At 46.5% G+C, this 27,233-nt stretch overlaps 1 protein-coding gene across 2 annotated transcripts in view; it reads left to right on the forward strand.

Annotated features, from left to right (window-relative positions):
• The window catches only part of LOC144138028 (fatty acid synthase-like), a 69,503-nt gene that overhangs the window by 36,247 nt on the left and 6,023 nt on the right, over positions 1-27,233 (forward strand). For both annotated transcript variants that reach the window (XM_077670077.1, XM_077670078.1), the window contains exons 10-24: positions 138-367; positions 832-1,035; positions 1,317-1,574; positions 1,963-2,179; positions 3,295-3,549; positions 9,508-9,681; positions 10,136-11,360; positions 12,426-12,580; positions 16,395-16,607; positions 18,124-18,453; positions 19,166-19,285; positions 20,109-20,467; positions 24,748-25,101; positions 26,221-26,464; positions 26,799-27,038. In XM_077670077.1, the coding sequence (XP_077526203.1) occupies positions 138-367; positions 832-1,035; positions 1,317-1,574; positions 1,963-2,179; positions 3,295-3,549; positions 9,508-9,681; positions 10,136-11,360; positions 12,426-12,580; positions 16,395-16,607; positions 18,124-18,453; positions 19,166-19,285; positions 20,109-20,467; positions 24,748-25,101; positions 26,221-26,464; positions 26,799-27,038 (4,578 nt within the window). The remainder of the gene's footprint in view (positions 1-137; positions 368-831; positions 1,036-1,316; positions 1,575-1,962; positions 2,180-3,294; positions 3,550-9,507; positions 9,682-10,135; positions 11,361-12,425; positions 12,581-16,394; positions 16,608-18,123; positions 18,454-19,165; positions 19,286-20,108; positions 20,468-24,747; positions 25,102-26,220; positions 26,465-26,798; positions 27,039-27,233) is intronic.

Consider the following 27,233-nt stretch of genomic DNA (forward strand, 5'->3'; position numbering starts at 1 on the left):
CACACAAGCCCTCTCCACTTACCGCAAGGTGTTGCTGCTTGTCACCCTTACGTTATATGACCCTTCTACCCAGTGTGGCCCGGCTATTCGGCTCAACCTGCACTAAACAAAAGTCAGTGCTGAACACATATGTGCAGGGCTTCCGTGGTCAGAGGCTGAATCCCGATGCCGTGATGGAGTAGTTCCCGCATGCCACAACAGCGAGGACTATGTGACAGTTTCCGGTCTCGCTGATCCCGTGGCCAGATTGGTAGAAGAGCTCAAGGCGGAAAACGTATTCGTCTCCGAAGTGAACAGCGCCAACATGGCCTTGCATTCCCCTTACATACGCAGCGTTGGACCTGCACTCCGGGAAGCCCTCAAGCAGGTGTAGTTTTTATTTACTAACCTTTGTGCGTCAATCGACATTTCCTGTTTTCATAGTAAGCCACTGCTCCGAGTGTTTTCGATAAAAGTCCTTGCAAGGCGTTGTTTCGAAGTATTTGGCCTCACAAACAAACGCATTACAATAAAAGGGCTGGATGTAAATTTTCAGTTTAACGTGCTGAGTCATAGCGACGCTTGACTTACAATTCCCTCAGTGCCCCACAGATACATGTTAAGTTAGTTAAAAGGTTAATCTCTACACGGGCACCTCAAGATTAACAGCAGTGCATATGAATCTATAAGCATGACTGTAGAGGCTCCCAGAAAAACCACTGCTGAGGATGTTTTACCTAACAGGCCTTCCACCAACACAGATGGCCACATTCCCTTACAACTACCAGGCGAAACCAGACATGTTAAGGTTGATTTTCTGTAAAATGCTGTTTCTTTTACTCTGTCCACCAGGTGATAGAAGAGCCGAAGTTGCGCAGTTCTCACTGGGTGAGCTCTTCAGTTCCGGAGAGCAGCTGGCAAGAGCCCATCGCGCAGAGGTGCTCTGCGGATTACCTCGTGAACAACTTTCTCTCTCCTGTGTTATTTTACAAGGCTCTGCAGCACGTACCCCGTGAGGCCATAGTGATTGAGATCGCCCCCCACTCTATGCTGAAGGTAATAATACTAATCATAAATGATGTTATGCGCTCATGAAGTAGCGATCATATCACCATCGACGAAATACCTGTTTAAATACAATACCTTTACTCTCCGCAGCCAGTACTCCAAATTCTGGGTATTTTTGGTCCTCCTTTTACATCTACATCTGTTACGAGCATTTTGCGCGAGAGCTTTTTTTCCTGCGAACAATCTGGGCATGCCTCCTACTCTATTGGTAGCCTTTGATCTTGTATTTTTGAAAGACCGAGATGTATTCTACACATTTCTTCTTCAAGGGAATTCTGCGTGGAGTGTTGGGGCAGGCAACCACATGCCTGGGTCTCATGAAGAGCGATTCAGACAACAAGACACTCTTTCTACGGACGCTCGGGCAGCTGCACGTTCTTGGTGTGCAACTCGAACTACGTTCACTTTACCCACCTGTGGCATGGCCTGTTCCTCGAGGTACTCCCAGCATAGCGCATTACGTCAGCTGGGACCACTCTCAGAGCTGGAACGTCGTGGGATGGCATGACTTTCTCAACAAACCTAAGGTGAAACTTGTTCCACGGAATCAACCTCTCATCCGCCCATTATTTAAGAACAAGATTCTTTCATTCATTCATTAATCAAACTTCCATGAGGGGAAATACAGACGGAGGTCCAAGAGCGAAGGGCTGAGAGGGGACCTCCAGTAAAGAAGGACGTAAACGACCGTGCTTGAAGCACTGGCACAACTGAAATACAGGACTCATTAATATAAATGCACAGTGTATACTCAGTATTTAGCATGTTTATTTTCTTTTTTTTTCATGGTGAGGGTGAATTTTTAAATAAGCAAAGGTGAAGTGGTCAACCGTGGGAGTATTTGTGGGTACAGCGTACACTAGCAAATCACAATTCTTCAAATATTAACCATCACCACCATCCGCGCATCCGCAGGTGTCCGAGAAAGTCGTAGAGGTGGACTTGATGGCAAATGAAAATGACGTCTACCTCACGGAACGCAAGTTGAATGGGCAGGTGGTGTTTCCCGCTGCTGCTTACATGGTCCTGGCTTGGAAACGTTTGACCGCAGATTGTGCCAAGCCTTTTGACCAGGTGCCTGTCATCTTCGAGAACGTGACTCTTCATCAGAACGTCATATTACCCACGAGTGGTGAGTTGGCGGTGTAGTCATACGCTAAATTATTTACCTGCCCACGAGCTGCATCTTCGTAATTTTAGTGTACGCGCGGAATCTTCCAGAATTTAAATCACACCTTACTCGCTTACCCCGTGTTTTCCTTTTCCTTTGTTTTTCACCCTTTTAATGAGCGCCCTGTGTTGCCCATTCCGAAACGCCAGCTTAGGTAACTTTTCACTAAGAATCCATGTGGACCTAACCCGCCATACGAAAAAAGCAGATATCGTTGTTTCGAAATTAACGTGTCTATCCTATAAATCATATTGTTGCATTTTGACAAACTACCCTTTTTCTTAAAATATACAACGCTACTTTAATATATTTCAGGATAGCAGTGAGCGAAAGCAAAACTAACATAAACGTTCCTGGTTTTAGTGTTGTGGGGACCTAATTAAACAAAACGTGCGTGGAGCATACTTGCGTGTGCGTGTGTATGTGCGTATGTGCGTGTGTGCACGTAACAGACACACACGCACACACACAGAGACATTTTTATTTCTATAGCAAGAATGACAAACTCGTCCTCTCGCCTCGTTCTTGGCGTTCTTGTCTGCTGGGTTTCCTTCCTCTTTTCATTACACGAACAACCCAAGCTGCCCATATCTGACTTCCCATCTCGTGTTGCCAATTTGCTCCCGTATCAGTGATCACGTTTTAATATTGTTGTACCTTGTTCGTGTACAACAGCTGAGTGTTGTACCTGAGCGCAAGCAGATTCTGCATTGTTTGAAGCACAGTCTCACCAAGCACCCTGTAAAATATATGAATGAATGAATGAATGAATGAATGAATGAATGAATGAATGAATGAATGAATGAATGAACTCGGAAAATTGATGCCCTCATGATATGCCCCGTGTCTTCTGTCAAGCGTCGGAAATAAGATCCGGGGACTGCAAACTCGAACACAAAAAGCGTCCCGCACGTGTCCGACACTTATGACGACATCAAGTTCAAAGGCACATTTTACGCGACCGCTACGTATCGGTCCTACGGCTGTCACGCTGCAGGTAGCGCGAAAATAACCCACAGTAGCCATCCATATTCCCTACCACAATTCACCCTCACAGGCTTCATTGTGATCCACAGGTAAAGTCCGCTTACTGGTGAACGTCATGCACGAGTCAGGAGAGTTTCGAGTGAGCAACGATGACAATGCTGTGGCGACTGGCCGCATTCGCACTGCTGAGGAAGACCTCAAGTTTTTCAACGTCGGAACACCTTGCACCCCCCAAGGAGGAGTGGTGTACGAGCTCGACGCCGAGGACGTCTACAAGGAACTGCGGCTACGGGGATACGAGTGCAACGGGGTTTTGCAGGGCATTGTAAAAGCTGATCTTCAGTGTGAGTAATTTCTTTCTTTTTTACGCCTCTGACCAGCGCGCACCTGTAGGTGTTGCGACGAGAACTTTTCATTCTTTTCCCAATCCAAGCTTATGCTTCACCTGGGAAATTCCGGATGCTACTGAACATGACCTATGGACATTTCGTCTATTTCAAAACGAAAGACAGATTCTTGTCTATAACGCTCCTGTTACCCGACGACCAAACTCGTTGAATTATTTAATTCCTCGAACATACCAACAGTAAAGTTTGGTTCGTTGTTCAAGGTGATTGGTGTCATCGTGGAGGGTGGTGAAGGACCCGATGACGAGACGAGGCAAGTAGATGATGAAGAAAAAGTCTATTTACACCTATTTACAGACTATGAAGCAAACATAGCACAAGACAAACGAAAACTGAATTACAATAAAAGGCGCCGCAGCGCACAAAAGGGGGTATCGCGGCGCGATCCCTGATGGGGGCCCGGAGGCCAAAAAAGGTGCCGAACCGCCGCATGGTTCGCGAGAAATTCGTGGGGCTCTGGCGCCCAGAAACCACCACGGGAGCAAGTCTTGGCGCGACCGCTCTGGACCGCAGCTCCGAACAAACTAGTTGAAGCATGCGCGAGCAGGGCGCAAGCAATGCCGCCTCCCCCACAGCAGCGCACATGCCAATAAGGGTTTTGACCTCCGCTCCCCCCCTGGCCGTCCCCGAAGGTCAGGAGGGAAGGAAAGCCTTCCCCGACGCCGCGTAAAAGCCGCCGAAGAGGCCCATACAAAGGGTTGCGACTCGCTGGCATCGGCGGAGGCCACCCCAACATTCCGCCACCGGAGGGAGGACCCAACAAGGCCACGAGAAGGGAGGGGGGTCATCGTAAAGACGGGGTTTATCGGCGCTGTCATCATTACACCAACCCAAAGTAGCAAAAGCGGCCTGGGACAATCACCTGCATTTTGTAGCACAACCCACTATTGTCGCCTGATATTATCCACCCGCTCCTATCATGCACCCAAGACTGTTGTTGCTCACCACCCACTGTTGTACGCCGACATTATCATCTTGCTCCTACCGTGCACCATATACTGTTGTTATACCAAGGTTGTTCATTGCATGGCCAAGGGACTCGCAGTTCCTTTTCATTTTAATAAACATTAAAGGGACCCTGCAACACTTGCCATCGACTACTAGTAGTGTATTTTGGGATAAAGTCTATTGTCCCAGAAATCTCCTCCCGCAAGAATTATGAAAATCCGTTCAGAATTAACGAAACTACGCGCGATGAGAAATCGCGCATAATCGTTCCCTCTCAACTCGACCGCGGAACGCGACGAAAGCTGCGCGCTCTTTCCCGGAGAGGGGGGCGGCTCGCGGCGTTCTCTTCGGCGGCCTTCGATATATCACATGCCGGGTAGTTTTCTCCTTTTCTCCGCAACGCGGAGGGGCCTATTTCCGGTCTGGTGCCACAAAAAAGCAGGCATCTGTGCCTGCTCGCAAGTGCGCGCTCGGGCTGGTAGGGCGTTTTTGAAGCAATAAACGTTTGTAGTCGAGTGGTCCCGTTGAAAAGGAAGTATTGAGCTCATCACTCAAACTCCGCGTCCACTCAAAACACAAAAGAAACGGCAAAACTGTGCCTACAGGTTCAGGCATAGAAGAGGTTCGTACACAGCGATGACGACGACGGAAATGGGAGAATCTAGCCGCGAAGTTGACCAGTGACAGCCGATCGGGCAGCCATGGCCTATGTGACGTCCCTTAGGCCATGCATAATGAGGACAACTGAAGAGAGAGCGGTTTGTTTTTCCGCGTCTTTCACATCGATTTGCGCGCTCACCGCTTCACGTGCACGTGTAATATTTGGCTCAGGTATTCTTGGCAGTGTAATCTAAACGTCGCGCAGGTTTACTTGCACTGCTCAAAGAGTGTTGCAGGGTCCCTTTAAGAAATAGGGGCTTGCTCTAGTAAATGTTTCTTCAAAAACTCCATAACTTTCAGTGAAATTTGCGGTCTAACATCAATACGCAACCCTGCCGCAGTAGTGATTTGGTTTTTCACGCGAGAGAATTACTCATGCGTTAGTTGGTTGAGTTTGCAAAAGATGCGTTGTTCCCTGATGCGCGGAACCATACAGCGCGGCCCGACGCTGTTTTCGAGTTGCGTCTGGTGAGCGATTAGACACAAGGTTCTAGGGACGAGTAAAAAAAACTTGGTTTGACATTGAAATTTTGAAACAACACTGATCATGTTGCGCTAGAAAACTGTCAAATCAGCCATTGATTGGCGTAAGGTAACGAACCCCACTTTAAAAAGGCTTGACGAATAGCTTGGTCTCCGAACCTGGCTTTCTCAACTTGCTTGGTGCTGTGAGACCTACGCGTCAATAAATTTGGAAACCTTGCCGGCTTTCTTACAGCACACACTAAATAGCCGTGAATTCAACAGCACATAATATATCGACCCTAAAATTAGTGACATACCTCCCCATAACCCTCCTCCTCACTACTCTTTAGTGGTCCATTCTCCTGAGTTAGGAGTGATTCACACGCATTCATACATCATACGAAACTGCTTAGGTGTGCCAGGATCTTTTATCAAAGTTGTTTACTTCGGGTATAGGCCCAGGAAACGCCTTATAGCGTCCCTCTCACCTTCAAGGTAAGCCAAGGCGAAGCAAGGGGTGGTGCGGTCTCTTGGAACCGATGATGATTGATGATGATTTCTATTAGTTTCCCCTTTGTATCGGGGTGATGACATGTCATCTTACCAAAAAGGACTAATATACCTATGTTTTACACTTTTTGTTCAATATTAGCGCTGCTTAGGGCAGGCACAAAAAGCTTATTAGGCACAAAATACTTTTTTTTCCGTTACAGGTGGTAACTGTCCTAGGCAATATTCCCCTCTCTGCTTTTCGTCCACCAGCATTCTAATATTCTTTTCGTCCCCTCGACAGCCTTGAAGTTAACTTCCTCTGTGATACCCTTAAATCCTAGGGCTTCTGAAAGCCCAATATTCCCTTCATGTAGATTTGGATCGGTACTCTCACATTCTAACACGATGTGCCGCATAGTTTCTGTTTCTTTTCCGCAGACCACGCATACTCCAATCTATTTGTGAATACTTCCCCACAAAACTCTTAGTTCGCAGGCAACCTGCTCTAGCCTCAAAAAGCAAAGCACTGCCCTGGGAATTATCGTAGAAATTTTCCTTTCTGATGTTCATCTTCTCAGCCCTGTACATCTCTAACGACGTTTTAGCTTCCATTTTTTCCCTCCATTTATTCGTTTCAATCTGCCTTGCCTCTTTTTTGGTTACCTTGGCTGTTTTGGATTCCCCACTGTTCTTTCCGTATTTCATCGTTAGCCTTCTAGTCTTTCTTAACCACTGCGTGTCCACGCTTTTCAAGTATAGGTACCTAAAAACCTTAGCTGCCCATCTTCGTTGATCCATTGCCCTCAGCCTCATCTCAAAGCATATTTTACTCTGAGCTTCTCTAACTTCAAACGACGCCCAGCCCATATCTCCCTGAACTGCTTCGTTAGTTGTTTTTCCATGCGCGCCTAAGGCCAAACGTCCTACCGTTCTCTGGTTTACTTCAAGGCCTGATAGAACGTCTGATTTTAAGCAGAGTACAGCATTCGCAAACGTGAGACCCGGAACCATTACTCCTTTCCACATTCCTCTTACTACTTCATATTTGTTATACCCCCACAGCGCTCTATGCTTCATTATAGCTGCGTTTCGCTTTCCCTTAACCTTAAGTTGCTCCTCGTGAGTACTTAAGTAGTTATCCCCTTCGTTTATCCACACTCCCAAATATTTATATTCCTTCACTCTAGGTAATTCGCCTTGCTGGATAGACAATACGTCGGTGGTAGCGTCATTGAAAACCATTATTCCTGATTTTTCTGCACTGAAGTTTAATCCGAGGTCAGTGGCTTCCAGGCCGCAAATATTTATTAGCCGCTGCATATCGGTTTGGTTATCAGCTAAAAGAACTAAGCACCACCGACCATGCTTCGGCCGTCAAAGTGGGATAGGATTAGTGGATTCGAAAGGTGGCCGATGAGTGTGGAAATACGGGAGCTTGCGCATGCCACTGAAAATCCGAATATCTCATGGCCTTGCGTGAACAGCGTGTCTGGTTTGTCGGCGTAGGAAAATACTTCGAAGCATACTTAGTAGGGGATAAACTGCAAACGGCATGCAATCATATCTTGCATTCGCGTCTGCTCCCACCTTTGCTTAGGTTACGTACTTTTTTAAGCAATACAATCCGAATTGAAGTTTTCTTGTAAGCGAAAGGAAAACGTAATTTTCCCCCGACCCAGATGCATCTGAAAATAGAAAAAAAAACTTACACTGCAGGCATAAGCGAAAATAGGCTCTTTTTAAAGTGAAATTAAACTACTCCAACATGGTAGCCTGAACTATCACAGACAAAAAAATTGCCCGCGTATATATGTGCTTGCTTCGCTGCAAATTTCGTCAGAAGACGATAGTGTTCTGCAGCGGCTGTCTATGTCACACGTGATGCTTTTGCCCTACCATTTCCGTCGTGGAAATGGAGGTCTGTTCGAGATGATTTCATTTTTACTGCGTTCGCTCTGCTGGCGTGGCATGCGCCGGTAACTCCAGGAGATTGCAACTTTCGCCTCGAGTGTGGTGCGCACAGAATTGTGGTTTTCAAAGGAGAATTATTCGTAAAACATAGATTTATTTATCGTGTGGAAGGGTCACTGACTGTGCGCATGTACTAATGATGCGCCGATGTACACGCCTTCCCGCCTCCGGTGACGCCTGGGTGTAAGGCACGATGCTGCTGCACAGTCGCACTGGAACCACTACCAACATGAGGCATCATCATCATCGTCGTCATCATCATCGCCATCATCATCATCAGCCTACTCATGTCCACTGAAGCAGAGTGCCATCATATTCCTCGTTGTCCGTTCCGACCATGCAGAGCATGGGTCTGTGTGCGCTGAAGTACGAGGAGTACTTGAGTAGTTCAACCTTCTTTAGGCCGCGTTGCAATGACGCGGTCGAGAGTCGTTCCAATCCGGGTTGCAGATACGAACGTCGCAACAAAACATCGAAAGATTGCATCAGCGAAATCGCTGGCCCCACGTGGCCGTGGCGTTAGGATACCCACGGAGTGTCGTGCCCACGGTTTTTGCCAGATGGCGCCACCATATTGACTTATTCTGGGGGGCCCAGCCGCTCCAAAGGCAACGACCCCAAGTATCTGACTATCGGTGTTCAGACACTTCTCTTGCCATTTTGAAAAGGCAATTTATATAACACTGGAAGCATTTCGAAAAACACTGGTATGGTTACTTCACTGGTTTTCAGCTAAACAATGAAGCTGACCAGCTCTGCGTTGGATCTCTGCAGTGCGAGTTTTTTTTTTTTTTTTTTCAAACAGTGGATTAAAACACGCCGAAGCAACCGATATCCCACGAGGCGTGCCGAAGTTGACATAAAATAAATAATTCAGACATTCTTTCGATATTCATGCTGAACTGAATTACGAAACCATCTGACAAAATGGCTTCCAAGTCTTCGATCCAACCCGCGTCTCTACTCCAAGCTACAGTACGGCCGAGGCTCCCGTGGCGTTCGTGTGGCATTTCTTACTACAGCAAAGCAAGTAGCCTCTTGTTGGTCAGAATTTCTGTGTCGTCCGTGTGCAGAAAGGAAGTAGACGTGCAAAACAAGACGAACTTACGCGGAATATTTTAAAATAATTTAGGGAGGTCAAATTTGTTTAAATACCCCTCAAGAAATCTAATTTATACGTCCGCACCTTTTACGTGCGTGAAACTGCGCATCCACGCGCCGCCATCCCTCTATCCCGGTGAGGCACCAATTTACGTTTCAGTTCATACCTTTTCATTTGCGCAGATCACTTGAACGGTAATCATTTCCTTTCATTGGTGCGCAGTAAGCAAGCGAAGTACTTGAATAATGTCTTTACAGTTCAGCACGGCAAGCTCAAGTGGGAGGACAACTGGGTGACATTCATGGATGCCATGCTCCAATTTGTTGCTTTAAACGACCACCTCCGAACATCGACGTTGCCCAGGAGAATAGAGTACTGCTCTGTAGACCCTCATGTCCAAGAACGCATTATCGCGAACGTTGGAGATGCCGGTCAGTGATCATCAATTTTGTATCATTGATTTTCGAATGCTTTCAACACCGAGGAGCACACGATGTCTGATAATACAACAACTAAAACATTATAAATGTGATGACTTTAATGTGGTTTCACAAATTACTCTTTAGGAAAAGCCGCACTGTAGAAATATTAACGAAACGCGACTTAAAAATTTCGACAACACTGATGTCGTCTGTTCCAAAGAAACTTCATAGTGAACTAGCGTAAAAAATACCTACAATACGTACTGTATGCAATTTATAAAAGCAAAATAAAGGAATTTTGAGGCATTTTTCCCACAGTAATGGGATAAATAAGAGGAATGTATAATAACCAATTATCCTGAAGTGTTGCTGAAGCCGCCCAAACCTTAAAAGAAACATTACTGAAAAGACAAAATGATGTAGTTAAACAAAGAATCCTCCTCCTCCATTTTCGTCTGAACAGGTGTGGACGTGGTGTACGAACGGTATCTCAACACATGCAGCGCGGCCGGAATGGTCATACGGAATGTTGTCTTCAGCCCCACCCTCCCTTCGAGGGAATCACAAGTACCACTTCTGGAAGAGTGCCATTTTGTGCCGTACTTCAACAGTGATTCCGACATTCAACAACGACAGGCTTCAGTGCAAGATTACGTTGAGATCTGCTCCGTCATTACCCGTCGCATTCTAGACCTCTGCCATAGTAACGACACCCACGCATTGCATATGACCAATGAGTTTCCTGGAGCATCAGCTAAATCACTGCATTACTTCCCTGATAACCCTGCCGAGAACCATGGCCTCCTCAGGACCCTGAACACTATTCTCAATTGCGTAAAGGACTCACCGTCTTCCTTGGTTACCAGCGTCCGATCAGCGATATCTGGTCATAAAAAAGACCTCGAGGAAGATTTGCTGAACACAGCACTACTTGCAGAAGACCCTTTGAGGTACCTGCTGGACGTCGTCAGTGAGAACTCGTTTGGCAACAAACTCAAAATCCTGGAATTGGGCTTAGAAAAATTCAGCTTGCTGCTGGCACCCAGGGTGCTGTCACTCTGTTCTATTACCAACCCAGTGCTTAAGACAGATTATTCTGCAGCCCACGCATTCCCAGTCTGCGCAAACACAGAGGAGCACTCGGAAAGCATCAAGATGACCGATTTTGAATCGGTCTTTTCCTTAGAGGGCGAATTACACGAAGCCCATTTAATCGTCGCAAGAGTGCACGCAGGTGACTTCATAGAATTGAGTGCCCTGTCACGGAAACTCTCAAGATATTGCAGCAGATACGCGTTTGTGCTCATCTCCATGCGCACAGCTCTGACCCCTGCAGAACTTTTCCTGAAACGTGTCAACGAAACGCCCCTTGAGGTTCCCACTTGTGAAGCAGCGCAGGCAGCGTTCGAATGCAACGGATTCTGCTTAGTCGCCCAGAAATCCAACGGGTGGTCGTCTCTGATGCTATTTCGAATGTGTCCTCCTCCATTAGAATCAGCCACGCAGGAAATCATCAATGTGGACAGTTCAAGCTACGACTGGGTCGAGACCCTAAAAGAAAAGGCCTTCAACTGCGAAAGCGGGCCTCCCGGACAAACATTGTGGCTTCTCGACGAAAACGATGGCATAGGAGGAACCGTGGGGCTAATGAAGTGTCTTCGTCAGGAAAGTGTCGGGAGGCGTATCAGGTAGGAATTCTTTAAGAACACATTAGGCCTAACCTCTATATACCGAGAAATTTGGGATACAGTCTTTTGACCAAACAACTCCTCCATCTGTGCTGTGGCAGTACTTATTTTAGCCGCCTGTCAACCTCACGTGACTAAAACAAGTGCCATGTTCCACGCAGCTTCATGCGTTTTCTAGCATATTACGCGTCGGTTTCTAACACATTTTGCTATTCCTGTTAAGCGCAAAATAAACTTAATTTCTTTCGGAACCCAAACGTACGGTATAATGAAAACAACTGGTCCTGCCTTGGGTCATCCACGCTCTACCTTTCAGTGGAGCTGAATATATTCTGACCCGCCGCGGTAGCTCAGTGGCTAAGGCGTTGCGCTGCTGAGCACGAGGTCGCGGGTTCGATTCCCGGCCGCGGCGGCCGCTTTTCTGATGGAGGCGAAAAGCAAAAACGCCCGTGTGTACGAGATTTCGGCGCACGATAAAGATCCCCAGGTGGTCAAAATTAATCCGGAGCCCTCCACTACGGCGCGCCTCATCGCCTGCGCTGCGTCGGCGCGTTAAACCCAACAATCAATCAATGAATATATTCTGAACGGCTGTTTATACAATCGCCCCTAAGGATATAAAGGATTCGTAAAACATCTTTTAATGTGGTCAACGAGACTCGAAATTGTGAATTTCTGGGGATCAAAAGCTCCTAATTAAACCGAATATTTTGTTTGTTTCCACGGACACCAAGCTGCAAATAACTTCTGAAAATCTTATTACCTCTTTTCTGCGCCTACTTCAGCTCAAGCCTCGACTGTCGTAGTATTCTCTTTAATCAATTTTAGCTTGAAGCATCACAAGATCTGCTTATTCTTCCCGGACGGTGGCTGTTAATCTAAATTATGGCCTGCAAGAATTGTTCGCGCAGTTTACTAGTCTGAGCAGAAGTAAGGCAGGTTTCTTATGTTTTTGGAAGTATGTGCTTCCACTTGCTGCATTTTTATAAACATCTCATCAACTTTTGTTCGCTGATTAAAGGCAGAGAAAGCAGCGGTGCTTAATTTTACTCACGCTGTTTTCAGATGCATTTTTGATGCGAGCCACGGCGGATGCAAAAAACTTTCAAATGTTTCTCCAAGCAACCCGGAGTACGCACACGTTTTTTCCAAAGATCTTGTCATGAACGTTTACAGTCATGGACAGTGGGGATCCTACATGCACAACCGTGTACAGCCAAGTAAGAATATCCTATTTCTGCTCTTAATGACTCAACAATTCATGTTTTACACCTTAAGCAATTCTCAGCTGATATTGGCAACATCAAGAGCGAACCCCGGTATAAACCAAGGGAGTCTGAAAATACCAGATATATCAATGCACCCGTGATAACCTAGGCACATCCCGCTCTTGTTTTGTTTCAGTCTACCGAGAATCTATCAGCTAGTCGAACATGGGTTGTAACCTTGACCAAGTGACACGAATCAGCATGTACCCAGGAGCTCCTCATCTAGAAAACGACGCTGCAAGCGAACTTCGCTTCTGGCAAAATGCGATTTAGCTATACCCGATCAGAGAATCTTAAATACCTCACTGTTCAGAGACCTAGGGCAGCGTCTGAACGTAATTTAAAGCCCAGAAACTGGCCTAGTACATATGCCGTTACGTCCAAACACTACTACTCCTTACAGCCGCTGTGGGAAGCATTACGGCCACCGAAGCACGCAAGCCATCGACGCCTTTTATGAGCTAGTTAGATTTCCGCTAAGAATCTGCGTCCTTCACTAATGAGAGGCTAAGAGGCTCGCGAACACCGAGCGAAAGTAATCCTTCAGAAATCGCTGTTTACAGGAAGACACGAGCATTTTGGGCGTGGCGTCGTTTCTTGGTTCAATAAAGCGTGCTTAAATGTGTCTTTACCACATCTAACATTCGCGGTCATTGCTGATGCGTCTTAAAACAGTGTACACATACTTCCAGCTGGAGTCGGTTTTGCATCCACGGATCTTCCATGGCGTTGTGTGCGCATGGGCTGCATCGAAAAAAATGGGGGACCCTACGCATTTCTGGGAAGCGACGTAGCGCGAAGCATTCGCTTTGGCATACATCGGTTGCAATTGACTTTTTAAGAGCGATATTGCGCTTGGATTAGTTGCTGAGTTTTTGGAACAATGAGAGAGAACAAGTGGGTGGTTAAAAAATGCGCACAACAAGAAACGTTCAACGTTTAAATTTCCCTGGCGAACACGCCATCAGCTCAAGCGCAGGGAAGGTAAGACATCAACTGCACTTCACCAGCCGGCTGCTCCGGCACGGGACAAAGAGGGTATTAGCTGGTGTAACTTCACTTGAGCTCCCCTGGCTCCCACCCCGAGTCGCTTAGCAGGCCTCGCGGAAGCGTTACGCGGAGAGAGTAAGACAAAACCCAGCTGTGTCCATGGCAAAAATGCAACATCAGCCACCACCGGAAAATAGGGAGAAAAGCCAAGTATGGCTGAGCCTGAAAAAATTGTCCGCGTATTCGCTTTCTTCACTGCAAATTTCGACGAAAGGTGACAGTCGTCTGCCGCCTCTTCCACCTTACCTTTTCTCCGCTCTCCGCTACCATCCCTCGCGTTCTCACCGTCCCTGTCTCACTGCTCTCGTGGTGAACTGAACAAAGGTTTCTTCAACGCAATTCAACTTTATCGCTTTTACGTGGCTCGCGCACCTTCTCCTAGGGCAGCGCGTATGCTTTTCTTTCTCTTTTGATTCTTGTTTTGCATGGGACAGCACAAGCCGGAGATCTGCTCTTCTTCCACTTGCTTTCATCTGCGATGTGTTGGACCCGTTCTGCACCATTTTCAGCGCGCCCTTTGTTTTAAATGCGAATGCATTTATTAGTCGGGGGTTGTCGTGCGTTGGCCGGCGTGCGCCTAGCAACAGCTGTGGCGCGCCTAGCAACCGGAGCACGTGGTAGCTCGGGCGGGAGTAGCGGAGGGCAAGGGGAGAGGAGGAGCGCGCTCGGCGTGTGAGGGCGCTCGCATCGCGGAGCTCGGGCGGAGTAGCGGAGAGTGAGTGGAGAGGAGGAGCGCGCTCGGGCGTGTGAGGGCGCTCGCATCGCGGAACTCGGCGGAGAGAGCTCGCGCGCGGGGCGGGCGTGTTGCGCGGGTTGCATTGATGTGGTTTTTACGCGAAACTGTGCCGCGCGTATGCTTCTCAAAGACCCTTTGACCGTGCACTTCAGCGACCACAAGGCGGTGATTGTGGCCGTCAGGTACAACGATAACACAAACAGGTGCTGATGAATGAATAAATGGTTACGTTCACACTCTCGTCTCTCTTCATTAAGTACGCCATTAATATAAATTACTCGCAGCGCACTCATCGGTGCAACCAATGCATTCGCAATGGAATTGTCGGTTACGTACATATATTTCGCCTCAATGCTGCTGAAGTTTCTATTGCGCCAAATAATGGGGATATGGTGACCATTGTCAGCGGTTCCAGGAGTTTAGAACGGTTCTGCCTTGGTAAACGCCTTGTTCAATTATTCTTTAAACTTTTGCCCCGAAGGCTCAGTCGTGGGGCAGACAGAGCGATCGGAAGAAAGATCAATTTTTGTGTTTGAGTATCCCACCAAACACTATAGTGTCTTTAATAGTAATAAGGTCACTTCATTTCGAGGGACTGATAACAGATAAATCAGTTGTTTTCTCTGCGTTCCTCCAAAGGCTGCTAAGCTCATTGGTACCTCATTTCCCGCCGACAGGAAGGGTATTTCAATCTTTAAACAGCAGCAATTTTCTCTTTCTGGTCCAGTACGGGTCCCCGTGTCTGGGAATAATAACAGCAACGTGTCTGCCCCATCGCGCCTACTGCATTTGGTTGCAACAATTTTTACAAACCCTAAACAACTCATGTACCTATGACATCTTTTCAGCAATTGCAAAAATTTCAAGTATTCTCAAACATAACTAAAAACAAACACACAGACAATACATATTTACTTGGAAACCTTTTAAAAGAGCCATGAAGACGAAATACAAGTTTGTGTTATTAGAAAGATTTCGTGTTTTAAAGTGCCCCCAGCGCTTGTCCGAATGCAAACAATACTTCATTCACTGAGAAATTAATAAATTTAAGGTAAAATTTTGGTTTTCCCGCTAAATCATGCGTTTTCGCGGTCTGCAATGACATCACCGGAACCGACCGCTCCGCAGCCTATTGGGAAGCCTTGTTTACCGTTAGTGAACATAGATGGCGCTACCATACCGGGGCAAGCCGTTTTTTGCCTTTGGTTTGTTTTTGACCGTATTTAAACCTGGCTTGTTTTTGTTCAGAGAGAAAAGAATCGTTTCGTGAAACCTAGTGCTCGCTCGACAAATATGGTCACGTAAGACACCGTTGCTTGCGTCAATCCGCCAGTGTCATCTGAAAGGACCCCAAATGCCCCCAGTCCTGTGCAGCTAAATCAAGCATAGTGCGCGCAGTACCAACAGCAGTATGCATCGGTACTACTATGTTTACCGGGGCTTTCATAACTTCCACTGTTTGTCCCAGCATTCTTACGGCTTAAAAAAAAGGTACCCTAAATTTAAGCGTTAATAGCTCGTTCGGCAAGCTTACAAGTTCTGCCTAATTTGCGTTTGCTTTCACCGGCCTCCGCCAATAGCAGATCTGGCTGGTATGACATCATAGGTTCTGTTGCGGGAAATGAGCTATTGGGTCGCATTCCCATTCCCTTTTTTTCTAATTATAGAGCTTATTTGAGCGAAGTTTACGTTAAAAGTGGTGTCAGTATGATTCTAATGAGGCAATCTTTTGAATGAACCAAACTTGTGTTTTCTTTTCATGGCTCCTTTAAGGAAGTAAGCAGCGCTGTTTCGTAAATAACAAATTGAACTATCATATTAATGCAACAAAGAGTCTTATCTAGCAGCCTGTACCAGCGTTGTGTGTTGTAACAATGTTTTTAATTATCTTAATCATGGCTTTATGATAAATGCCACAATATCCATTCGGTACTTATGATACCTAACGGAGCTTATGGTCTCTATACCTGTACATTACAGGTGATGCCCCGAAGAAGACCACGAAGTTCGCCTACATTAGCATGACTCCGGGTGACCTCTCCAGCGTTAAGTGGCACGAGTCTTCCCTGCCGTACAGATCCCCATGTCCACCCCAGAACACAGCGCGACTACTGTGCAGCGTATACTACGTCCCGTTAACCTCACGTGACCTTATGATAGGAAACCGCGAACATTGGTGCAATGCTTTGCCCGGTGAGTTTATGTGGTGTACATATGTGGGAGCTTCCTCTTTTAGAAGGCTTGACGTAACAAAGATTCTTACTGAGCAAATAAGTTCTGAGATTCTGGAAACAAAACATTAGTTCGTTGCCTTTTTTAGTCATACGCACGATACTGTTGTCCGGCGAACTGAAAGAGTGTTCAGGCTTCAAACCTAGTGTTATGAATCCGTCAAGTGCTACAACATCGTGTGGCTGTACACTCGGTTGTGCGAGTAAACAAAGTCGTGGCAGGAGTGGAAACAAATGAAAACTTTTACCTCAGTTGCCCCTTTATGAATCTCTTGGAATCTGTAGATCAAACGTTTTAGGGCACCAACCGCAGCGATTTAAAGAGAACGTACATATAGCATTTCTTTATTAAACCTCCTAACTTAACTAAGGCACCTTAAACTAAATCCCACCAACGTGGCAGCTTACACAGGTTTTCCTGGTAAAGAAGCTGACTTTCTTAACTAAAAGGACACATCGGGACATTCATTTTCCAATACCTAGCACGCTTTGTCCTTCAAAGATACGAGACCTTTAAAGCAAAGCTGTATACCTGTACCCCCCCAATGGTTTCATTTCCGCGGGAACAAACGCCAAGACGACAAGAATGCACTTATGCACTTCATGCTTCGCCCCTCCCCAGGTTTCACGTTAGTGTAGATAGCACAGTTTTTTTAGCGGGTAACTGTCACGTGTCCTATAGCGTTACAGCCATTTACTGAGTAAGTTATCGTCAAAACACTGACGATCAGGCATCTTGGGCACGAAGTCGCCCAAAAACCAACAGTGATCTTTGTCGTCTAGCATCAGCAGTGAATTACCAAATTGACGTACTTGGGAAATCTCGTAAGAAGGTGCTTACAAATTTGTCATAGAGCAACTTATGCGTTTTATGGACAATACCTTAATACTACTACAGGCGCACGTTCCGCTTGTCGTGGAAGGACATTGCCATGTCATTCGAAGAGCTAAAATCAGCCACCTATGACGCCGTCTGTTTTGTCAGGGTGAGACAGGCATACCCCACAGCTTCACGCTATGATTGTCCACATAGAGAGAATGAACAAAATCTGAGAATCACACGCACAACCTCAGCTCATACGCCAAGCTTGTATGGCTGTCTTTTACCGGTGCCCCCTCGAAAGCTCTTGCGAATATTTTCCTAAACTGGCACAAACTATATGGGCAGACCTTACAGAAGTTTTGCTCCCCGCTTCGCATTAAACCAGTTTTTTTTCTTTCAGTTTACGCACGCCAAAAATGCACCCTAAAGGGATTGTGCGCGTTGAAGATATTGTAACGTGACACATAAATCGAGCTTGCGGTTACGGAAAGCCTAAGGCTTAGATTGCTTCTGAAGAAGTTGGTCGTCAATGCGTCTACCCCCTTCTTGTATTGACGTGAAAATCGCTTATACAAGTCCTATAACCATAGGGGCATGCATTGCGCACGTTATCTATTCTTATAAAACCAAATTTAAGTAGTGCTTTCTCGTGCAGGAGGCTTGGCAAACTCGGACAGCGTTCTGGGAATAGAGTTCTCGGGTCGCGACCCGTCTGGACGCCGGGTAATGGGATTGGTCGCATCAGGGGCCATGGCAACGGTAGTTTCGGCAGACCCAGACTTCCTGTGGGAAGTGCCTGCTGCCTGGAGTCTGCGAGAGGCATCCACAGTTCCAGCCGTCTACTCCACCGCCTACTACGCTTTGCTGCTGCGGGGCAACCTCCGCGCTGGAGAGACAATTCTCGTTCATGCAGGCAGCAGCGATGTCGGTCAGGCCGCCATTTCGATCGCATTGTCCATGGGGTGCACCGTGTTTACAACAGTTGGTGAGTTTGTACGACGGTATTAGCCCGAGCTTGAGTGAGAGAAACTTGCAATGCTGGCTGGGCCCTGCCCTAACATTGTCGCTTACAACTCATGCAAAAATAAGTCATTTCTCTAGCCCGCTGCAGTGGCTCAGTGGCTAAGACGTTGTGCTACTGAGCTTAAGGACTTGGGTTAGATGCCGGCCACTGTTGCTCCGTTTCTGGTGAAGGCAAAAAGCAAAACGCCGTGTGTTGAGGTTTCGGCACACGATAAAGTTTCCTACGTGGTCAGAATGAATCCGGAGACCTTCACTATGGCACGCCACGTAGCCCGGCTACAGCTTGGGCGAGTTCAACCTCACAATCGATCGAAGACACTCGTCTAATACATTCGGTTCAAGATGCGGGTTCGTTAACGGAACGGAGAAGACAAAATGTCTGACGAATTCATTCCTGGGCCTTTCTTGTGGTCTATTTTTATTATTTAAACCACGTATTTCACTAGATGCAGAGAGCCTTTTTCGTGGGTGCAGGTTTGAGAAGCCTCCTTTTGGAACGACCTGTTAGAATCAGCAACTGGTACTGTTTGGGTATAAGTGGCACCTTTGCCGACCATTAAACGCTAGCAAATCGTTTCCGGAACTGATCGAACACAGAAATTTGACGGTCATGTGATTCACAAATGATGATTTTAGAAGGAACACAATAGTGCCCTTCTTGGTGTTCTTTGCAGATTCCGTTGAGAAACACGAGTTCCTGAAATCCCATTTCCCTGAGTTGGAGGAACGGCACATCGTGATTTCGAAAGACACGTCGTTTGAAAGGCACCTCTTGCTAGAGACGGACGGAAAGGGTGAGTGACGTACGATATTTCATAGGACTGTATAATTACACCTTTGGAAAGTCATGAAGATTCTCTGAAAGCTTTCTAAAATTGACATCGTAACAAGCCAATGTAGGTTTTTTCCGCCGACTCGTTTGGTTCAAATGTGATGGCATTTTTTTATTTACTGACTTCGGTGGCAGTTTACGTATGTGGAGAACATTCTGTAAATTTGAACGCAGAAGCCTAGCTCGATATTTTATTGACCCGGTATCGAACTTTCTGTTCGCCTTTGCCGCCGCGCTCGGCACCACATCAGGAGCCCCCTCGACTACACCACCTCAGCAACCTTTGTTCACCTCTCAAGGTGGCTCGTTTAGCACATGCGGCAGCGGGTACCCTCCTTTGCCGCTGCGTTTCCCCTTACAGGCATGGGCTGCCTCTTGTTTTCTGAAACCCCTCCTCCCACCTTTTTTTCCGCACTGCTGCTTCCATTTCACAGCACGCGACCCGGGCTCTAGCTTCCCGCCTTGCTCTACCTCCGACCACAAGTTCACCTTTATTGTACCACAAATTTTCTGATCCTCACAACGCCTGTGCTACAAACATAGAGATCTAAATACACTCTTAAACAATGGGAAGAAAGAAGTTGACAGGGGATACACAACTACCTTGAAATACTGAAGTACTTGAAGTACTTGAACTACCTTGAAGTACTTCGAAATGTACTAAAATTACAAAAACGTGTTGACGACACTCGTAAAAATCTTCGTAGCCTTCCGCTAATTGTGATATTGGAGGCCAACCTGTAGTCATTTCTTTTAACACCTAATACTTTGCTTCGAAAATGCAGGCGTGAACCTCGTTCTCAACGTGCTGGCAGATGTAAACCTCCGGGCAACCTTGCGCTGCGTCGCGCCACACGGCCGCTTCCTGGACATCACCTGCTTCGATCGTCTCTTCGATGATGTCTCGCTGCAGAAGTCCACGCTTCCAAAAAACGTCACTTTCCACAACATTTCTCCTGATGCACTCTTTAGCGACGACACCTCTGGGGCTCCGGTAAAAAGTCGAATTGCGCAACTCATACGGGGCGGCATCACCTCCGGAGCCGTGAGGCCTCTGCACACCACCGTCTACCGTCTGGAGGAAGTCCAAGAGGCCTTCCGCTTCGTGGCGTCGGCAAGCCACATCGGTAAAGTAGTTCTCGAGGTGAGCCACGTTTTAAGGAGTTACTACTTTGCTGCACTCCTTCATGCATCAGAGAACCTTACACGGCTGTCCGTGCAAGTACCAAAAAGACGTCTGGCACGGAACGGTGCTTTTACAAGCCCGCTGGGTAAACGAAGCGGAATCGAACGCTGTGGTGGCTACACTAATCTGTTGAGGGTCCAATATTGTTGGTTCGATTCATTGATTCAATTTACAAATTAATTCCCGAATATTGCTCGGTGAAACACAACCAATATTGCATCTTGCTATGTTCTTGAAGGTACCTGGGTACTGAATAACACCGGGAAAGAAAAGACGTTGTTAAACCAAAGAAAATGTGCAGTCGCCTCTCGATATTCCAAGTCACCTAATTAGAATTTTCTGTGAATTTGAAGTGATGCGCTAGTCCAGGGAATTTTGCATGCAATTCAATGGAATACATTGGTCCATAATTCCAAGCTAATGCCGAAAATATTGATTAATTGGAGTTATTTCGAACAAAAAGCATCGAGCTGACCATCATTTCTCGATGAACTTCAAAGTTTGCAACCGTCAAAACCACGCTGTGCTCTGTAGTTTGTCGGCGCTATGGAATCCGAGGCCGAGAACAATTGGTAAAGCAGCAGGGCAGTTGAAACACTCGTTCATTCTCGATCACTCGTTCACTCGTAAGCAGTTTGCGCGGTGAATGCCTCAGGCTTTCATTTTAGTGATAAGTTCAAGCAATCAAAGCAATACGCGTGTCCTACGCTCTACATGGTGACGAAAGTCGAGATTCTGAACGAAATCAAGGAGGGAGACGTGTTGGAAAATATTAATGATGTTTTTTTTTCCCCTTGTAAGTGCATTTATTTTAAAGTTCTTGCGGTCCTCGTGGACCTCGTATTAACGAGAGTCTAGTGCATCAGACAACTTGATGCCTTCAGACGATGTAGAAGTGAACACAAACAGCTCGTTATGCTGGTGGTCTCATCGATTCTCTCTTTTAGCGTGTAGTGGTGAGAGGCGTACAAGCCAACACGAACCAACCACCTCAACCCGCCGCGGTGGCTCAGTGGCTAAGGCGTTGTGCTGCTCAGCCAAAACACCCGGGTTTGATCTCGGCCGCAGTAACTCCTTTTCTGATGGAGGCGAAATGCGAGAACGCTCGTGTGTCGAGATTTCGGCACAGGTTAAAGATCTCCGCGGGTGGCCAACATTAATCCGGCGCCTTCCACTATGACGTGCGTCATAGTCCATAGGCATAGCCCATATTCTGACCTGTATAATTCTAAGTAAAGAGTAACTATTTTCGCAAGCAATCTGAAAGAGTTTGTAGCCGGCAAAAAGATTTTTGCTCTAGCGTGCGAACTTTGCGTCGCTGTTCTTCACTACACTGTGGTGTAGTGCCCAATCGCTATGTACCGCATTACCTTCCGCATTACTGCATTACCTTCCAATAGAAATACAAAACATAAATCAAAATTAATTCTGTCGTTCAGCGAGCGCACGTAAATACCTGGCCCACATCCTACCCACTGACAAGCGTTCTAAAGATGGTTTTGTTAACATTTCGAGACAAAAGTTGACTAATAAGATGTTTGTCGAAACGATTCGGGTGCGTGCTGAGGTAATGACTCAATGATTTACATACACAGCCCGTACATTTGGGGCTGACAGCATACTTTCGGCATCTCGTAATTGGCGCAGAATAGCTTATCCTTCTAGCTGGGAAATTTCTTCGTTTCTTTCACTCTGCTTCGATGCAAATTCAAAGGGCTACTGGAGCTTATTGCTTTATAAATTAAAAATTTTCTGTTTTTTTTTTTTTCCTAAGCAAAACGCTCAGTAGTACAGAAGTTGTTTCGGGGGGTTTTGATGGATACTTTATGACACAGTTTAAGCGCAAAGAAAGGTGCAAACGTTAAATACAACACTACTCTTGACCAGATCCTTTTGTACCAAGGTAACGTATACGGAATCAACAAAAATACAACAACGAAAAATTTTTTTTAATAAACGTCCAAATTTTACACAGCCATGCACACCAAATAGGAATACAGAATATGCTCGTCCAACGTGTGGTGTTAACAGTCATTGGTCCCTGAGGGTTAGTGTTCCTAAGGGGGGTTAGAGACCCTACGCCCTAACCCCCAATGGGACGGCTGCGGACATGCGGGGACACCGAACACGGCCAACTCCAGTACCCGGCGTTATATCAAAACCAAGGTCTCATTGTCCGCCAAGCATTGTGTTCCTTGACCAGGACCCCATTACATGCACTATTGTTTTATAAATTGGTATGGAGTGCGCAGTATGGTAATTTGCTGTGTTGGTATTTACTTACTGCTGACACAATCTATAAAGAGCGCACTGAAATGCGATATGCGGATTTTATTTAAAGCGTTTTCACAGCGATGCCGCTATCTCCACCACAACATCTACCGGTTTACTATTTTTCTCAATTCGCGTGACCCATCGTCGTGGCGTGTGATGCACATGGTAAAATAAATTCTCTACTGTAGCTTGCCGACAGCTGTACACTGCGCAGTTCCCATAATAATATTTTATGTTTATTCATCACCCTAGTTTTACAGTTCTCTATCTCTCAATGCGGCAACATTATTATTACCAGAGGTTGCCGCACCTACAAAAACCCCTCTGGTCGTTTTCTATTGGCAAGGAGATGGCACAAAACCGCAAACAGCAATAAAATAACAAGGTGGACTATACCATAATTTCATAAAACATTTTCTTGCCCCAACACATTTTCCATGGTGTACGAATGTTGTCGTCAGCTCTCCTTAAAAACGAAGCTGTTTAGCGAATCATAATTTTCTGTGCACGCAGTTAAAAATACCAAAAAATTGCCGAGCGCGCGCACGTGAGCACGAGCCTCGCGGCAACCGCCCTGCAGTTAAAAAAACCACAAAAATGCCGAGCGCTCGTGTGTGCGTGCCTCGAGACGACCGCCCAGCGAGCCCTGCGCAGGTTTTTCTTGCCACGCATACCCAGTTAGAGAGATTGGCCAAGATTGCGGCGACCGCCAGGCAGTTGAAAAAAAGAGAAAATGCCGAGTGCTCGTCTGTGCGTGCCTCTCGACGACCGCCCAGCGAGCCCTGCGCAGGTTTTTCTTGCCACGCATACCTACTTAGTCAGGTTGGCCAAGATTGGCCAAAGAAAAAAAAACAGTGTTCTGGTAATTGTGGTGAAACGTGTTCCGAACGAGGAAGACTCCAGCGTTCGCTGTAATCGTGTTCAACATGCGCTCGTTACGAGAAAAAAACGTGATAGCGTACGTTCCTCCAAGATGACATCTGACGATTAGCACTTCTAGAGAAATGCCAGAAGCCCACAATTATTAGCAACAGTGATGGAGTAAAGGTCGTTGCGGCAGCAGAGAAGGAGCAAATCGGCTGCGATCGTGGCCTTAAACTTTCGGGATGATCGTGAAAGTGGCTTAAGATTCACTACCTTCATGTCTTTCGTAATAGTGTGAGCTTCTTTCATTTTTTAACCCTGTATCGCTCTTTCACTGACCAGCAAAATTACCACCGCAATTTGGACACTTCTTCAATTAGACATTCCGATTTGGAATTTTTTTAGGATTCTGGGGGCCGGTTCTTGCTGATATGTTTATGTTGCACCATACAGATGTTGTAAACATTCTTTCATCTCCGTCGCGAAGGTACACTTCTGAAAATATTTCCAATTGTTGGGTTCACCGCACCGAAGCTAAGTCGGGGTTATGAGGCGCGCCGCAGTGGACAGATCCGGACAACTCAAATGTTTTTCGCTAATCCTTGCAACCACGTTTGAGTCAGCCTAAAAATGAGAGTGATTCACACGTAACTTTAAGTATTTTGTTGTGTTTAACATCAAAATATACTTGTTCCTACAACTTTAACAATAAAGCATTTGTTTCTTGCCTCAGTTTTTTTGGTTGATCGTTATTAGAGATGGGGGCCAACGACTGCACCAGGGTTGCCAGATCCTCCTCTAGAACCTTCTCTAGAGACGGGTCTAGAAGAAAGGGAAAGCCAGTTACCCGGTGGTGGTTAAGGAAACATTAATAATACTCGATGGAGGGAGCAATTAGGAAATTTAGGAAGCAAAAAATGGGCTCGAGCGGCGCAGGGCTGGAGCGGTTGGAGGTCGACGGATTAGGCATTCCTCCTGCAGAGGACCTCGTCGGTTGTTCTTGTTTATTGTTATGACGACGATGATGATTTTTACGCACTGGCTGAGTTTCTCAAAATGGCTCACGATATCGGTTTTCTCGAAATGGCACGTTTTCGCAGGTACGGCCTGAGGAAAGCGACCGTAACGTTGTTCCAGCCACGTTGCTCACCGTGGAAGCTGTGGCGCATACTTGGTTTTACGAGGACAAGTCGTACGTCATAATCGGTGGACTGGGCGGTGTCGGTTTGGAGCTCGCTGACTGGATGGTGTCAAGAGGATGCCGAAAGCTCCTGCTGTGCTCGCGATCTGGTGTGCAAAGCGGATACCAGAGACTTTGCCTTAACCATTGGAAGCGCGCCGGCGCCGAAGTCCTGGTCAGCACAGCTGACACATCGACAGAGGATGGGGCCAGGGAGATCATACAGAAATCTTTGATTCTTGGAACGGTCGGCGGGATTTTCAACCTCGCGGTGGTAAGTGGTCGCACCGTAGAGATAAATAATCAGAATATTTAACGGCTTCAATGCAACGACAAACGTTTTGCTCCCTTATCGTGATAAGGTCAGTGAAAGCTCGCTGGGCAAGTATTTCTGGTGGATCTTCGCCACAGCGCGCCCGATGGAGCTCGTTTCCATATCGTCACTAGATAGACTGCCTCAGGATCAGATGCATGCTACTATGACAGTTGATGTTTTGTCACCTGACAAACGGCATTCAATGCAGCAGTGGCACCTTTTTGTTCACGTGCTCTTTTGTGAGAATTGGGCTGCTGGGTTTCTTTTCTTGCCAAAAGATATTATTATGCCTTAGGGGATGCCCAAGCAACAAAATCTGCCGTGTAAGTGTCGACGAATTCACGTTCGTGAATAGGCAAAAAAATTTGCAACAGCGGATGGGGTGTGCCTTCAAGAAACGCTGCCACCTTGGCGGCCGAAATGTGTAAAGTACTAACGGAACTGCTATAACCTGGCAACGTCACAATGCTCGCCTTCCCACAAGCACTGCCACTCAAGCGTTCATGTCTCGTGTCTTTAATAACGGGTTCGTTTTGGCATGTATCATTCTAGATCATTGGTGGTTTTAAAATGGCTTGTCACCTTCTCCAATACCGACAACTGAAAATGACCTTCTAAAACTCCCCACCAGAGATACGATGTCGCTTCGCTTCGCGTCCCGTGATCGCGTCGATAGTTTAGGGGCTCCCTTGCTTGAGTCTGCCCTTACAGGACCATTTCCATTCTTATCACAGGCTATAATGCGGAAATGTTAACAGCGAACAAATGTACTGTTTATTCTCTACCCAAGTAGGTAATGTAATCTTTCTACCTCCCTATTTCCCGTCTCGTTGAACCCTAAATGGTGGCTGAATCACCAGAACCAACGGTTGCGCAGGCAGTTGACGAGTCACGCCTTGCGCTAGTTTCTTTTGAATTCTGCTGTGGTATGTTAAGTTTTTCTCATTGAATTTGTTTTCGATTGGCTTGTCGTATTTGCGAACATAGCGAAGTTCGTTTCTGAATACATAGCTCAATACATATGCCTTCGCGATTGGATAGGCTTATGAAAACATATTTCTTTCTGGCCATATGCAGGTGCCTGGTAATGGCCTCCTTGAGAATCAATCTACCACGGCTTACAAGACTATCGTCAAGACTAAAGTAGATGTCACCCAACGCCTCGACGATCTGGCCCGTAATCTTTGCCCCGAGCTTGACCACTTCGTCGTCTTTTCGTCTGTGGCGTGCGGTCGCGGCATTGGTGGAGAGACGAGCTACGGTTACGCTAACTCCGCAATTGAACGCATCTGTGAGCGTCGTGTCGCTGATGGTTTTCCAGGTGAGCAGTCCATGCCGCGTTGCTCTCGAAGAACACACTACAGTATCTACAGTTAGTACACTAGCGGCGCATACTCTTTTCATGGCTGATATCTTCTGAAAAAAGCAGTGGTGCCGCTTTTTACTAGCTAATAATAGTAAAACTGGGGTTTATTTTCAATGACTTACGATTGCTTCTATTACCATCATAGTTCTGTCATGGACTTGATGAAATATTGAGCACTGTTTGATGCCGTGACTGTGCATCTTTTTTTTCGGTGATCACCTTATGTAGTATAACTACGCTTGCACTGTATGCCATCATATGATCTTAAGAAGACATTTTTTTCTACAAGCACTTGCCATCCAGTGGGGACCTATTGCTGATGTCGGCATCTTCCACGAGACCATGGGATCAGATGCCGAGGTTCATGGTATGGTCCCACAGCGAATAGCCTCCTGCTTGGAAGTGTTGGACAGGTTCCTATGCTGCCAGAAGGGCCCGGTCGTGTCCTGCCTTGTAAAGTCTGACCAGTCCTTCAAACCACGCATTCAGGAAAAACAAGACCTCGTCCAGGCAACTGCGGATATTATTGGTACGTAAAGACCATTTGCCACACTTGTGTTGCGAGTTAGTCTTCTTGCTCATTAGGAACAGACTAACCCTACTCCATTTCCAGGGGTTACACAAGCCAAGCAACTTAAATTTAAGATAAATAACGGAGGCAAAATGTGTTCATATCACACCTCCAATGACCGAGAGTTCATTTGTCAACACCACTTATAAGAAA

This window comes from Haemaphysalis longicornis, unplaced genomic scaffold (assembly GCF_048455015.1).
Source record: "Haemaphysalis longicornis isolate Haplotype H1 unplaced genomic scaffold, Haemaphysalis longicornis Haplotype H1 scaffold_5, whole genome shotgun sequence".
In the NCBI taxonomy this organism is placed as follows: domain Eukaryota; kingdom Metazoa; phylum Arthropoda; class Arachnida; order Ixodida; family Ixodidae; genus Haemaphysalis; species Haemaphysalis longicornis.